The following is a 13,638-nucleotide window of genomic DNA, read 5'->3' on the forward strand; positions in this document are numbered from 1 at the left end:
GCCCAGCGCCCAGTGGGGCCCATAAAAAACCCCAGTAGTCTAATCTTTGTATGACTGATTTATTCTGCGTAAGACCCTGACTAATACTCATAGTAGCCTACACTGTAAAAACTCAACATCTTTCCAAGAATATTTGTCTTATTTCTTGTCCAAATGTCTCATTTCTAGTCAAAACTAATCTCTTTCCACTTAAAATAAGACTCATCACCTAAAAATTAACTTGTTTTTAGATCATTTTCACTTAAATTCACAATAAATAGAAAAATCTGCCAGTGAAAGTAAGTTTTTTGTGCTTGTAATAAGGAAGAAAAACTTGCTCCACTATCAGATTTTTTCTACTTATTCCAAGTGAAAATCAGCTTGAAAGAAGTAAAAAGTGTCTAAAAACAAGCTACTTTTAATATGATGAGTCTTATTTTAAGTAGAATGAGATTTGTTTTGACTAGAAATGACATTTTGACTAGAAATAAGACAAATATTCTTGCTAAGATACTTGAGTTTTTGCAGTGTAATGCTGCATTAGCATCAAAACAAAGAAGGCTAAATAAAAAACCATAATACATATAGTCTAAGAAAAAAAGAGGAAAAGTTAGGGGGAGGGGCCCACTTTAGTATTCTTTAAGGGGGCCCAGAATTCATAGCAACGGCCCTGCGTGGTCAGGTGGAGGTGTTAGGCGCGTGGTGATGACCTCATCAGGGCGGCCAGGCGCGTGGTGATGACCTCATCAGGGGGGGCAGCTGTCGTGCGGCCCCGTGGCCAGGTGCAGGTGGTAGTTGTGGTCGTGGAACAGCAGCAGTGTGTAGAAGTTCTCTCCTCCTCTCAGGGCTCCGTGCTCGCCGCCGCCCCACGACACCGGGCTGTCGGCGAAACCGTGAACCGTCATGGCCGCCCAGGAGGCCGGTCGCTGTTCCGGCTCCGCCAGGTGACGTCTGCAGAGACAGAGGACAGAGGACAGGTGGGTTAGCTCAGGTAGGCTCTCCCTCCTCCTTCCTTCTTTCCTCCTTCTCTCCCTCCTCCCTTCCTTCCTCCTTCCCTCGCTTCCTTTCTTCTTTCCTCGCTTCCTTCCCTCCTCCCTTCCTTCCTTCCCTTCCCTCCTCCCTCCCTCCTCCTTCTTTCCCTCCTCCCTTCCTCCCTCCCTCCCTCCTCCTCCCTTCCGTCATCCCTCCTTCTTTCCCTCCTCCCTCCCTTCCCTCCATCCTCCCTCCTTCCTTCTACCTCCCTCCTTTCCTTCCTTTCGTCATCCCTCCTTCTTTCCCTCCTCCCTCCCTTCCCTCCATCCTCCCTCCTTCCTTCTACCTCCCTCCTTTCCTTCCTTTCGTCATCCCTCCTTCCCTCCCTCCCTCCTCCCTTCCCTCGCTTCCTTCCTTCTTTCCTTCCCTCCCTTCTTCTTTCCCTCCTCCCTTCCCTCGCTTCCTTCCTTCTTTCCTTCCCTCATCCCTCCTTCCCTCGCTTCCTCCCTCCTTCCCTTCCTCCTCCCTCCCTTCCTTCCTTTTGTCATCCCTCCTTCCCTCCTCCCTTCCCTTGCTTCCTCCCTTCCTTTCTTCCCTCCTCCCCCCTTCCTTCCTTTCATCATCCCTCCCTTCTCCCTTCCCTCTCTTCCCTCCTACCCCCTTCCCTTCCCTCCCTCCCCTCGCTTCCTTCCTTCCCTCACTTCCTTCCTTCCCTCCTCCTCCCTCCCTTCCTTCCCTCCTCCTTTCCTTTCCTTTCCTTTCCTCCCCTCCTCTCCCTCTCTTCCTTCCCTCCTCCCCTCCCTTCCCCTCCCTTCCTTTCCTTCCCTCCCTCCCTCCTCCTTCTTTCCCTCCTCCTTCCTTACCTCCTCCCCCCCTTCTTTCCCTCCTTCCCTCCCCCCCCCCCTCCCTCCTCCCTCCCCCCCTTCTTTCCTCCCCTCCCTCCCTCCCTCTCTCCCCCCCCCTCCTCTCTCCTCCCCTCCTTCCCTCTTCCCTCCCTCCCCCCCTCACCTGATCTCCTGTATGAGTGTGTGAACGTCGTGTGGCAGCAGCAGTCCACAGAGCGAGAGGCTCAGAGCCGACAGCGTCGTCTTGGGTTCAGGACAGACGTACGAGGACAAGAAGCTGCTGGACGAGTTCTCACTGAAACACAGAGGGAGAGTTCAGGTGTTTGTCTTGCGTCCCATGACGTCCAAGGTTTCACACAAATAATAACAAACAGGGTTCCTACAGCTTGAGCCAACTTAAATTTAAGACTTTTTAAGACGTTTTTAAAGCCACTTGAAATGAAATTTAAGACCGACTTCACAATAAACACAAATGCAGAAAAAAGAAAAGAAATGTCACCACATACATAGGGTTAGGGACAATTTTACCCACTTTCCTATGGTCCAAGGTAAAGTGACTGCTACATGAATGATTGGGGGGGTGACATCATTTAACAGCTGTGTAGTTGTGGAGAGGAGATGATAAACTAAAAAGGACACGTTTGCTCGTTCGTATGTTTCCATCCAAAGTGATTCAAATAACTGGGAAATGAAATGCGCATTAAAATAAATCTGAGTTCTGTGTGTTTCCATTAAAAGTACGGACTTGGTGAAAACTACAAACTCGCGCAAGTTTTCCGCAGCTGTCCTTTCAAAATAAATGCATAAAAAGTCCGGAAAAAAAAACACTGACTCTGGAGCTGGTGGTGGTGAGAGATTTAGCGTTGACGGCCGCCACTAACTTCTCTATGTCAGAATGTTACCAATTATTTTGAGATTTGAGACTAATTACAACCATAAAATACCACTTACCATGTGTTAACATTTTTAAGACTTTGAAAAATTGATTTAAGACATTTTAATGCCAATTAAGGCCTTGTTTTAGATTAATGAATTCAATGCCTTTTAAGACTTTTTAAGGATCCGTAAGAACCTTGAACAAAATACCAAAAACATACATTTACAAAAAGCATAAATGTTACCCTCAAAAGTCACATTTAAAGAAAAACACAAACTACCTCCTAACTCCATTCACAACATAAATCCAACATTACAAAGTGTCTTTGGTGCAACAGCCAGTGCTCAGTCTGTACATGGGGTCTATTAGACAGAGAGACTCACGTGGAGACGTCCCCGTCCACGGCGCCCAGCCACTCCAGCAGGGTGTGGGGGTCACATGACTGCAGGTCTGAGGTCAGCAGGGGACAGGACAGCTGAGGCAGCAACCGAGAGCTGATCTCAGGTCTGTGCTCCGACCAATCGTAACGAGACAGGAGGGGCTGCAGAGAGGCTCCGCCCCCTACGGACACACACACACACACACACACACACACCTCATGGTGACATTCAGTGTGTAACAGCAGCAGAGGATCATGTAGTTTGACTCTCCAGAACTAACATCGTAGATATCAACAACGTCTTTCTGACTGGTCCTAACTACATTTTGAATAGTTGGATTTTTTATTCAAGATCTCTGTAATTCAGTTTTACCTCTTGTCAAAAACAACATTTCAGATCCACAACTACGTTCTTCCTTCACTGTAACCATTCATGTGTATGGGGTTTGTCATTACAGATATCTACAATTCAGTTGCAGATATCCACTATGTGAATCAGTGGCGTCATTTCAGTTTTAGACAAGGTATGGCAAGGACCAACCCCTCCCAGGGGGTTAAACCCCCCGGCCGAAAATTTGTGCGCATTGTAAATTGAAATGCAGCAATCTGGGGTGATTTGAGAGCAAAATCACGAAGCTTTCTCAATTATCACAATGCTACTGTATGGATTGGATGATACTCACAATACCCCACACAAGGGTTCACAATATAACTTATTTATCTTTGGAAAATACTAAATCATTAGTGGGTCTGAAAAAGTCAAACAGAGCTCTGGTAGCTGATGTAACAGTGTGATAAATAATTTCCCAGGAAGCTTTTCTAGGACATTTGACACTTTTTCTCAATTTCCATGTGTTTTCCATGACTGGATTATTGGTCAACCATTTTCCAGGTTTTTCCAGGGCGCGTGGGAACCCTGACTCACCTTCTACAAAGATTTTTAACAAGTATTTTCTTGTTAAAATCCATTTGTAAATAATCTCTGAAGACAAATGAATAGGCTATTTTAAGTTTATCCACTCCGTAAAAGGTGTCTGTATCCTTTTGTGTCAACAAATTATTGCCAACATGAGTTTATTCACTGCTAATCTACAGTACATGTTTCTACAGTAAGAACAGCAAAGTTTAACAGCAAAATCAGAATAAATTTAATCTGGAAACAAATTAAAATTTTCATGACAAATTGAATGAGTGATTCCTCCCGTTGCTGCTGTGATTCACTACATTCTGGTAGCCTAATGTTAGACAGGGGCTTGCTTGGGACTTGTTTGTCTCAATTAGAAGTTTTTGTGATTTGTGACAAGATAAACAGCTTCACACTCCACAGACAGCTGTCATTATCCTGTTCTTAACAAGATGACTGCAGCAGCTTCACACTGTTTCTCAAATAAGAGCTTTCATTTTACTGTCTAAGTAGCTAGTTTTAGCCAAACAAGCACTGAAATATGACTCATATTTAAGCATGTAGAATAAGTGGTAGGCTAAGTTGTTAGCAGGCACCACTGGGAAGTCATGTTGATGGCTTTATAACTCACGAAGGTTTTAGTCGCTCCACATTCACGTCTGCAGCACATGGAGTTATACAGTCAGAGTTACATCTATGATGCAGCGACGTGCACTCGTACACGCGCTCTCACAGACACAGCGCACGGCGCGAGGCAGCCCCCGAGCCCCGCCCCTCAGTGAGACAGAGAGAGGAGCAGAGAGGAGCAGGAGCGACAGCATGGTGTTCAGTGAGAAAGAGGCAACACAATCGCGAATCGGTCAGAGAGAATTACAATAGGACACAGTACGCCGTCCCGGTACGCCGCGTATTCATTAGATTCACATGACGTCACTGTGTTTCTGCGCCGCCATATTTGTGTCTGAATCAGGGCGATCTGGAAACAGATCACAGCGTCACGTTACCAGAACAAGTGGAGTAGTAGGAGGAAATCAGCAAGAGACCGAAAATTGAGGTTATTTGAAAGATGCCAGGATTATATTGTGCTGTTGACTGTGATAGCAGTCGCCAAAAAAAACCCCGGACTGCAGTTTTATTCCATCCCAAAAGACGTAAAGTTATAGACGGAATAAATAGTTGACTGCAGGCAGTCTGTCAGTGGCAGCGTGGGCTCTGACAAGTCTCACTAAAACAGGGGATTCACTTTTTTTTTAATAACATGGATATATTGAATTCTGCATTTTGATTACTTTCTTATTAATTACTCACTGATTCTGCATTCAGGGTCTTTTATTTCTGTACAACAGACCGTTGCTAAGTAAAACGGGCCGTTGCTAGGGACGCCGCTCTGATCAGCGGAGCAGGGCAGAAGAACTATCAAGGGTTTTTACCTTGTGTTTCATTTTTACCAGCTTCAGACTAATTGTGATGTTAGATAAATGACTTGTAGCTTGTTAGAGGGAGAGTGGAGGCTCTCTGCCTCCCTCACCGCTGCTGGAATCAAACCTGCGATCAGAGCGGACAGAGCGGACGGGCCAGCGCAGTGTCACAGCTGTGACCAGCTGTGTCTGTGCCACCGCGAGTCCGTGACACAAACGTGTCCCAAACCGTCATCTCTTATGACAGACAGGACGACATAAATGCGCACATCGTAACATTTACATGATAATTCATCAATCTACTGATTGATTATCAGAAGCTCGTTGAAAACAACTACACACGAGTCGACAGGAGGAGGGTGAGGAGCAAACAGCGGAGAAGTGACCGGACTAAGGACTTTGATCAACATTACGTCTCAAATTAATCAATTAATTCATAAACTGTGTAATAAGTGGGATAATATAGAGTTAGTCTGTTGTTATAGAGATATAAACCCAGACAGGATGTATGAAACCCTGTCATTTTGTCAAGAAACTGTCATTTCCATCCTGCGGTTTGCATGCTGTAATATGAGGAGACCTGTTAAATCAGACACAAATATGGCGGCGGTCCCTTCGACGTGACGTCACTGCAACCCATGAATAAAGTCCCGGTACGCCAGGGGTTAAAATCTATAAGTGCCAGTACTCTGAACATTTTCTACCAAAGTCAAGGTATGGCGAGTGCCATACACCGCCATACCCAAATGACACCACTGATGTGAATTACAGATATCTGTAACTGAATTACCACTAGTACTAATTCCAGTTTGAGATATCTACAACTTGATTCTGACTAGTCATAATTCCAGTTCTAGATATCTTTAATTCACCTCAATTAAAGATATCTACATGTCCCTGTTCAGATATCTGAAATTAAGTTTTGAATTACAGAGATCTTGAATAAAAAATCCAACTATTGAAAATGTAGTTAGGACCAGTCAGAAAGACGTTGTTGATATCTACAATGTTGATTCTGGAGAGTCAAACTTAGCTTTTAAATGGTAAATCCGCTTGTCATATGTGTATGGGGTTTGTCATTACAGATATCTACAGTTCAGTTGCAGATATCCACTATGTGAATTACAGATATCTGGAACTGAATTACCACTAGTACTAATTCCAGTTACAGATATCTGGAACTGAATTACCACTAGTACTAATTCCAGTTACAGATATCTACAACTTCATTTCTCCTAGTCAAAACTTAATTTCAGATATCTGAACAGGGACATGTAGATATCTGTAATTGAGGTGAATTAAAGATATCTAGAACTGGAATTATGACTAGTCAGAATCACATTGTAGATATCTGTAACTGGAATTAGTACTAGTGGTAATTCAGTTCCAGATATCTGTAATTCACATAGTGGATATCTGCAACTGAACTGTAGATATCTGTAATGACAAACCCCATACACATGAATGGTTACAGTGAAGGAAGAATGTAGTTGTGGATCTGAAATGTTCTTTTTGACTAGAGGCAAAACTGAATCACAGATATCTGAAACACATCCAGTCTGGCTGTTAGATGTTAAAATGGCTTCACATAGTCATGGTAACATCTAGTGTGTAGCAGCAGCAGCAGAGCATCATGGGTAACAGGTGTTTCTACCTGGATGATGCGACAGCAGGAAGTCTGTCTTCAGGTGAAGTCGTGACCTCAGCCCGGCGAGCAGCCTCAGGTGGCCCCGCCCCCCCGGCGCCATGCTGCCGTCCCTCAGGTCCACGGTCACCACTGCAGCAGAGAGACACAGACGCAGGCTGCTGATTGGACCGTTAAGGTCTTTACACACCGAGTCCGGTGTTTTTTGTCCTACATTGCCGCACGTCAAAAAATAAATTCGACCTTTTCGTTTCGTTTATTTGGGTCAATACAGGTCATTACAAGAGAAGTAACAAACCAGAGAGAAAAAAGTAAAAAATAAAATAAATAATAGGGGTGGGAGGAAAAATCGATTCACATATATATCGCGATATCTTTTTTGACGATTTTTAAATCGATTTTTTTTCCAAAAATCTTTTTTTTTTTTTCGAAAATTTTTTTGGGGGGATTTTTTAATATTGTGCAATGTGCATTTGTTCGCCTTTTTTACATCCAGAGAGTCCAGGTTTTGAAAAGGGTTTAAGTTCACTTTATAATGGAGTATGTTAATTTCTAGGCTCCTACAGTATTTCTGTGCAGATAAATGTTAAAAATGCTAAAGACTAAAAATCCAGAGAATCGGCAATATCGTAGAATCGCAATTTAAATCGAATCACCATCCAAAAAATCGTAGTATAGTTTTCTCCTCCGAGGCCGCGGCATAAAGATGCTCATCTGCCCCGTATGTGCATCTTAACCTCCATCTCTACTCTTATTATCAGCTGATATTTAGTCTGACGACGCTGTGTGTCAGTGATGTGACTGTCTGACGGTCAGAGAGCATTTATGCCCCGGCTGCTCTCTGTCAGTCAGACATGACCTCATTTTATTTTTTTATTACAGTATTCGGTTACCAGGGTAACACCAGGTCAGGTTACTCGGTTAGAGAATGATTCTAAATGCTCATCCCTAATTACACCTGTTGAGGTAAAGGAGTGAAAACAAAGACTGGACTCAGACCGTATCTGCTCTTCGTCCTGTGACTGAACCGGGACGGTTTCCCCTCGAAGCCCAAAACCTGGAACGAGTCTTTGTCCAGAGAGAGAACCAGGCGGCCTGCAGGGGAGACAGACAGGAGAGACAGGAGAGACAGGTGAGACAGGTGAGACAGGAGAGACAGGTGAGACAGGAGAGACAGGTGAGACAGGAGAGACAGGAGAGACTGGTGAGACAGGTGAATGAATGAATGAATTTTATTTATTTCGGTATATATCAAGCTTATAAACGGAAAGGTGAAATCCGGCAATCTGATTGGTTGTTAGCAGTGGTATAATGAGCATATCCACAAGTTTCCGAACATCATTTATGGTCAAAACCTGAAGCCAGTTTTGCCGGTTTGGTGGAATTGTACGTTTACGTTTCCATGGTTTTCAGTCGTTGTCATAGTTGCGGTAAACGCATGGATCTATTAACGCTGGCTTTTAACACGGATGTCAGTCTGTGTGATATTATCCACTGTTAAAAGCTGCTGTGATGAACCATGCGTTTTACAGATTTTCATTGGGGGAAAAAAAAAAGAAATCCATGCATTTACCGCGACTACTGAAACCATGGAAACGTAAACATACAATTCCACCGGAAGAGCAAAACCGGCAAAACAGGCTACGTTTTTGACGTTCGGAAAAAGGTGGATACAGTGACTAAACGCCGCCTTCCCAGGCAGCTCTATTGAGTGGAATACGTCAACGCGGCGGCCATCTTGGTCAGGGGGAAGCCGTGTCTACTTCCTGCATTAATCATCAGCCATTAAAATCACCATAACTCACTGAATATTCAACCCATTTTCAAGCCGTTTGGTTTATTATAAATGTCAGACAGATATTTATGATACAACAGCAAAAAAACAACATACAACATACACTTAGATACTCAGACACACACCCACATGCATAAATACACTGAAATGTGTTCTACAGGGTCTGACTGGTCTGACTGCTGGTCAGACGTTTATATGTATATGATCAGAAACCCCGGACCAAGATGGCCGCCGTGTTGACGTACGCTGAGAAGCAGAAGGCAGCATCTAGTCAGTATGTATCTATGGCAATAAACGGGCAGTGATGTCATCATCAGACAGGAAGTGGAGTTTTACCGTTCGGCATCAGAGCGACACAGTTGTCTTCGTCTATCCTGGTCCCGTAGGACAGACCGTACACACTTCCTGAAACACAGTGAGACAGGTGAGACAGGTGAATCTCTCAGGTGAGACCGGTGTAGACAGGTGTGGACAGGTGTAGACAGGTGTAGACAGGTGTGGACAGGTGTAGACAGGTGTAGAACAGGTGTAGACAGGTGTGGACAGGTGTGGACAGGTGTAGACAGGTGTAGACAGGTGTAGAACAGGTGTAGACAGGTGTGGACAGGTGTAGAACAGGTGTAGAACAGGTGTAGACAGGTGTAGACATGTGTGAACAGGTGTGAACAGGTGTAGAACAGGTGCAGACAGGTGTAGAACAGGTGTAGACAGGTGTAGACATGTGTGAACGGGTGTGGACAGGTGTAGACAGGTGTAGAACAGGTGTAGACATGTGTGGACAGGTGTAGACAGGTGTAGAACAGGTGTAGACAGGTGTGGACAGGTGTAGACAGGTGATACAGGTGTAGAACAGGTGTAGACAGGTGTAGAACAGGTGTAGACATGTGTGAACAGGTGTAGACAGGTGTAGAACAGGTGTAGACAGGTGTAGACATGTGTGGACAGGTGTAGAACAGGTGTAGACAGGTGTAGACAGGTGTAGAACAGGTGTAGACAGGTGTGGACAGGTGTAGAACAGGTGTAGACATGTGATACAGGTGTAGAACAGGTGTAGACAGGTGTGAACAGGTGTAGACAGGTGTGGGCAGGTGTAGACAGGTGTGAACAGGTGTAGACAGGTGTGAATAGGTGTAGACAGGTGTGGACAGGTGTAGAACAGGTGTAGACAGGTGATACAGGTGTAGAACAGGTGTAGACATGTGTGGACAGGTGTAGACAGGTGTAGAACAGGTGTAGACATGTGTGGACAGGTGTAGACAGGTGTAGACATGTGTAGACAGGTGTAGACAGGTGTAGACATGTGTGGACAGGTGTAGACAGGTGTAGACAGGTGTAGAACAGGTGTAGACATGTGTGGACAGGTGTAGAACAGGTGTAGACAGGTGTAGAACAGGTGTAGACAGGTGTGGACAGGTGTAGAACAGGTGTAGACATGTGATACAGGTGTAGAACAGGTGTAGACAGGTGTAGACAGGTGTAGAACAGGTGTAGACAGGTGTGAACAGGTGTAGACAGGTGTGGGCAGGTGTAGACAGGTGTGAACAGGTGTAGACAGGTGTGGACAGGTGTGAATAGGTGTAGACAGGTGTGAACAGGTGTGGACAGGTGTAGAACAGGTGTAGACAGGTGATACAGGTGTAGAACAGGTGTAGACAGGTGTGGACAGGTGTAGACAGGTGTAGAACAGGTGTAGACAGGTGTGGACAGGTGTAGAACAGGTGTAGACAGGTGTGGACAGGTGTAGAACAGGTGTAGACAGGTGTAGACATGTGTGGACAGGTGTAGAACAGGTGTAGACAGGTGTAGAACAGGTGTAGACATGTGTAGACAGGTGTAGAACAGGTGTAGACATGTGTGGACAGGTGTAGAACAGGTGTAGAACAGGTGTAGACAGGTGATACAGGTGTAGAACAGGTGTAGACAGGTGTAGACATGTGTGAACAGGTGTAGACAGGTGTAGAACAGGTGTAGACAGGTGTAGACATGTGTGGACAGGTGTAGAACAGGTGTAGACAGGTGTGAACAGGTGTAGAACAGGTGTAGACATGTGTGGACAGGTGTAGAACAGGTGTAGACAGGTGTAGACAGGTGTAGAACAGGTGTAGACATGTGTGGACAGGTGTAGACAGGTGTAGACATGTGTGAACAGGTGTAGACAGGTGTAGACAGGTGTAGACATCTGTTAGGTGTAGACAGGTGTAGACATCTGTTAGGTGTAGACAGGTGTAGACAGGTGTAGACAGGTGTAGACAGGTGTAGACAGGTGTAGACAGGTGTGGACAGGTGTAGACAGGTGTAGACAGGTGTAGACAGGTGTAGAACAGGTGTAGACAGGTGTGAACAGGTGTAGACAGGTGTGAACAGGTGTAGACAGGTGTAGACAGGTGTGGACAGGTGTAGACAGGTGTAGACAGGTGTGGACAGGTGTAGACAGGTGTAGAACAGGTGTAGACAGGTGTGAACAGGTGTAGACAGGTGTGAACAGGTGTAGACAGGTGTGGACAGGTGTGGACAGGTGTTACCATGGTAAACAGCCGTCTCCAGGAAGTGTTTATCCAGCAGTTCATATATGGGCAGTTTCCTGATGAGGTAGAAGCTGCTGAAGCTGTTGACCACGGTCTCCAGGTGAGAGGGGGCGGAGCTACACTCAGGCAGCAGCACAGACACCTGCACACACACAGGACAGCCATGAGGTTAAAGGGATAGTTCACCCAAAATTCAAATTTCACTCATCATCTGGACGAACCGGGAAGAGGAGCTTCAAGAAGCTTCCGTTACAAAACAAGCTTGAAATATAGACTTATTAAATTTTTTTCGGAACAATTTCTCATGTCGGGGCTTCAATACAAGAGGGACATTACATACGAGCAGCATGGAGGTATTTGGATGTTTTTTGGTGTGTCTTTTTGTTACGAAGACAGTTGGTACCCATTAGCAACCGCCGAGTGAAATTTCAATTTTGGGTGAACTATCCCTTTAACAACACACACCGGAACCAGCACTGTGATTGGTTCTTTATTGATCCAGGATTATTGATCTAAAGTTACTATATAGCTAAGCTGCTATAGATTAATATCATGTGACGTCACACAGCAGCGCCATCTTGGATACAACTTCCAGAGGCCGTGACATCATCAAGTCTCACTAAAAGAGCGGATTAAACCTTTATTTTATTACACGGCTCTATTTAATGTTGTGTTCTGATAATTCATTGATATTTATTTACATTCTGCTTTTGCATTTTACAGTCTGTTATTTCTGTATGACAGACCATTGCTCCTCCCCTCCTCTCCCCTCTTCTCTTCTCCCCTCTCTTCCTCTTTCCTTTCTCCTCTCCTCTCTTCTCTCCCCTCCTCTCCCCTCTCTTCCTCTTTCCTTTCCTCCTCTCCTTTCTCCTCTCCTTTTTGCCTATCCTCTCTTCTCCCCTCCTTTCCTCTCCTCTCCTCCCCTCCCCTCTCCTCTACTTTTCTCATCTCCCCTCCTCCCCTCTCTTCCTCTTTCCTCCTCTCCTCTCTCCTCTCCTCTACTTTCCTCCTCTCCTCTCTTCCTCTCCTCCTCTCCTCTCTCCTCTCCTCTACTTTCCTCCTCTCCTCTCTTCCTCTCCTCTCCTCCTCTCCTCTCCCCTCCACTCCTCCTCTCCCCTCTTCTCTTCTCCTCCCCTCTCTTCCTCTTTCCTTTCCTCATCTCCTTTCTCCTCTCCTCCCCTCTTCTCCTCTCCTCCCCTCTACTTTTCTCATCTCCCCTCCTCCCCTCTCTTCCTCTTTCCTCCTCTCCTCTCTCCCTCTTTTCTCCTCTCTTCTCCTCCTCTCCTCTCCTCTCTTCCTCTTTCCTCTTTCCTCTTCTCCTCTCATCTCTCCCCCTCTCCTCTCCTCCTCCTGTTAAAAGGGTTTTCCATGGAGTTTTTCCTGAGTGGATGTGAGGGTCTAAGGGCAGAGGGTGTTGTTATTATGGGATGTAAAGCCCTTTGAGACAAACTGTTGGTAAAAAAAACACTAATAAAGTTGCCTTGCCACGGTGCACGTGGGAAAACAGACACCGGAACAAACTATGAGGACTTTTATTTTGAAATCCAGAGCATCTATCTGGTCTGTTAGCATGCTAACTGCTAACTCTTCACAGTTCCCATTGAGTTGAACGCACACGCCGGTTAGCTCCAGGCTAGGCTAACATGCTAACACGCTGCCTCACCTTGTAGTTGAAGTGCAGCTGCTCCACCTGGGAATCGAGCCGGTTCCTCTCGTCCAGGAAACTGGACCGGTCGCAGACCAGCAGGGACCGGGGGGTCCGCTCCAAGTCCACAGACATCTTCCTCTTCCTCCTCTTCCTCCTCTTCTTCCTCTTCTTCACCACAGACACACGTCAACGAGCTAACTAGAGCTAACGGCTAGCCAGGCTACTAGACACTTCCTGTGACAGCTTTTCAAATTAAAAGCTCCAGACTGGGCCAGGGTGAAATTAGTCTACTCTGGGGCCAAAAAAAGAAACATTAGAACGATTCCAACTCGATATTGTAGCTATACTCTTGTGATTTCTGTGGTTTGTTTGATGGCTCCATTGTACATTTATTTTTTCATTGTTTATATTCTCAAATCTTTTGGTTGAATGTACAACACTTTCTTGAAAGAAAAACTGGTCACTCAATACATCTACATGAAAAGGACATTTTTCTTCTATTCTATTTTGATAATAACCAAATGGATAATGATTACATTTTTTTTGTACAACTTGTTTTATTTTTAGTAAAATTTCACATACACAAAAGAAAATGGACTGACGGAAAAAACCAAACTTTGCACTTTTTTTCAAAGAGCTTTTTCAGTATGG

At 45.1% G+C, this 13,638-nt stretch overlaps 1 protein-coding gene across 1 annotated transcript; it reads right to left on the bottom strand.

The window, feature by feature from the left end:
- Window positions 1-706: 706 nt before the first annotated feature.
- rpp40 (ribonuclease P/MRP 40 subunit) lies at window positions 707-13,221 on the bottom strand. Its single transcript, XM_085803960.1, has 8 exons — window positions 13,003-13,221; window positions 11,337-11,481; window positions 9,151-9,219; window positions 8,019-8,114; window positions 7,029-7,151; window positions 3,057-3,234; window positions 1,960-2,091; window positions 707-930 (listed from the first exon to the last, which is right to left on the bottom strand). The coding sequence occupies exons 1-8, from the start codon at window positions 13,117-13,119 to the stop codon at window positions 726-728; spliced, it is 1,065 nt and encodes a 354-aa protein (XP_085660086.1). The 5' UTR covers window positions 13,120-13,221; the 3' UTR covers window positions 707-725.
- Between the last annotated feature and the right edge of the window lie 417 nt (window positions 13,222-13,638).

Source organism: Trachurus japonicus, chromosome 17 (assembly GCF_045865225.1).
Source record: "Trachurus japonicus isolate A0001 chromosome 17, Traja_1.0".
Lineage (NCBI taxonomy): Eukaryota > Metazoa > Chordata > Actinopteri > Carangiformes > Carangidae > Trachurus > Trachurus japonicus.

Bases quoted from the DNA above. Each gene is read 5' to 3' on its own strand.
- rpp40 (XM_085803960.1), bottom strand. From the start codon at position 13,119: ATGTCTGTGGACTTGGAGCGGACCCCCCGGTCCCTGCTGGTCTGCGAC. The intron at 8,115-9,150 runs GTAAAACTCCAC...TCTCCCCTGCAG, and splicing joins TGTCGCTCTGATGCCGAACG to GCCGCCTGGTTCTCTCTCTG. The intron at 931-1,959 runs GTGAGGGGGGGA...CTGTCTCTGCAG, and splicing joins ACACTCATACAGGAGATCAG to ACGTCACCTGGCGGAGCCGG.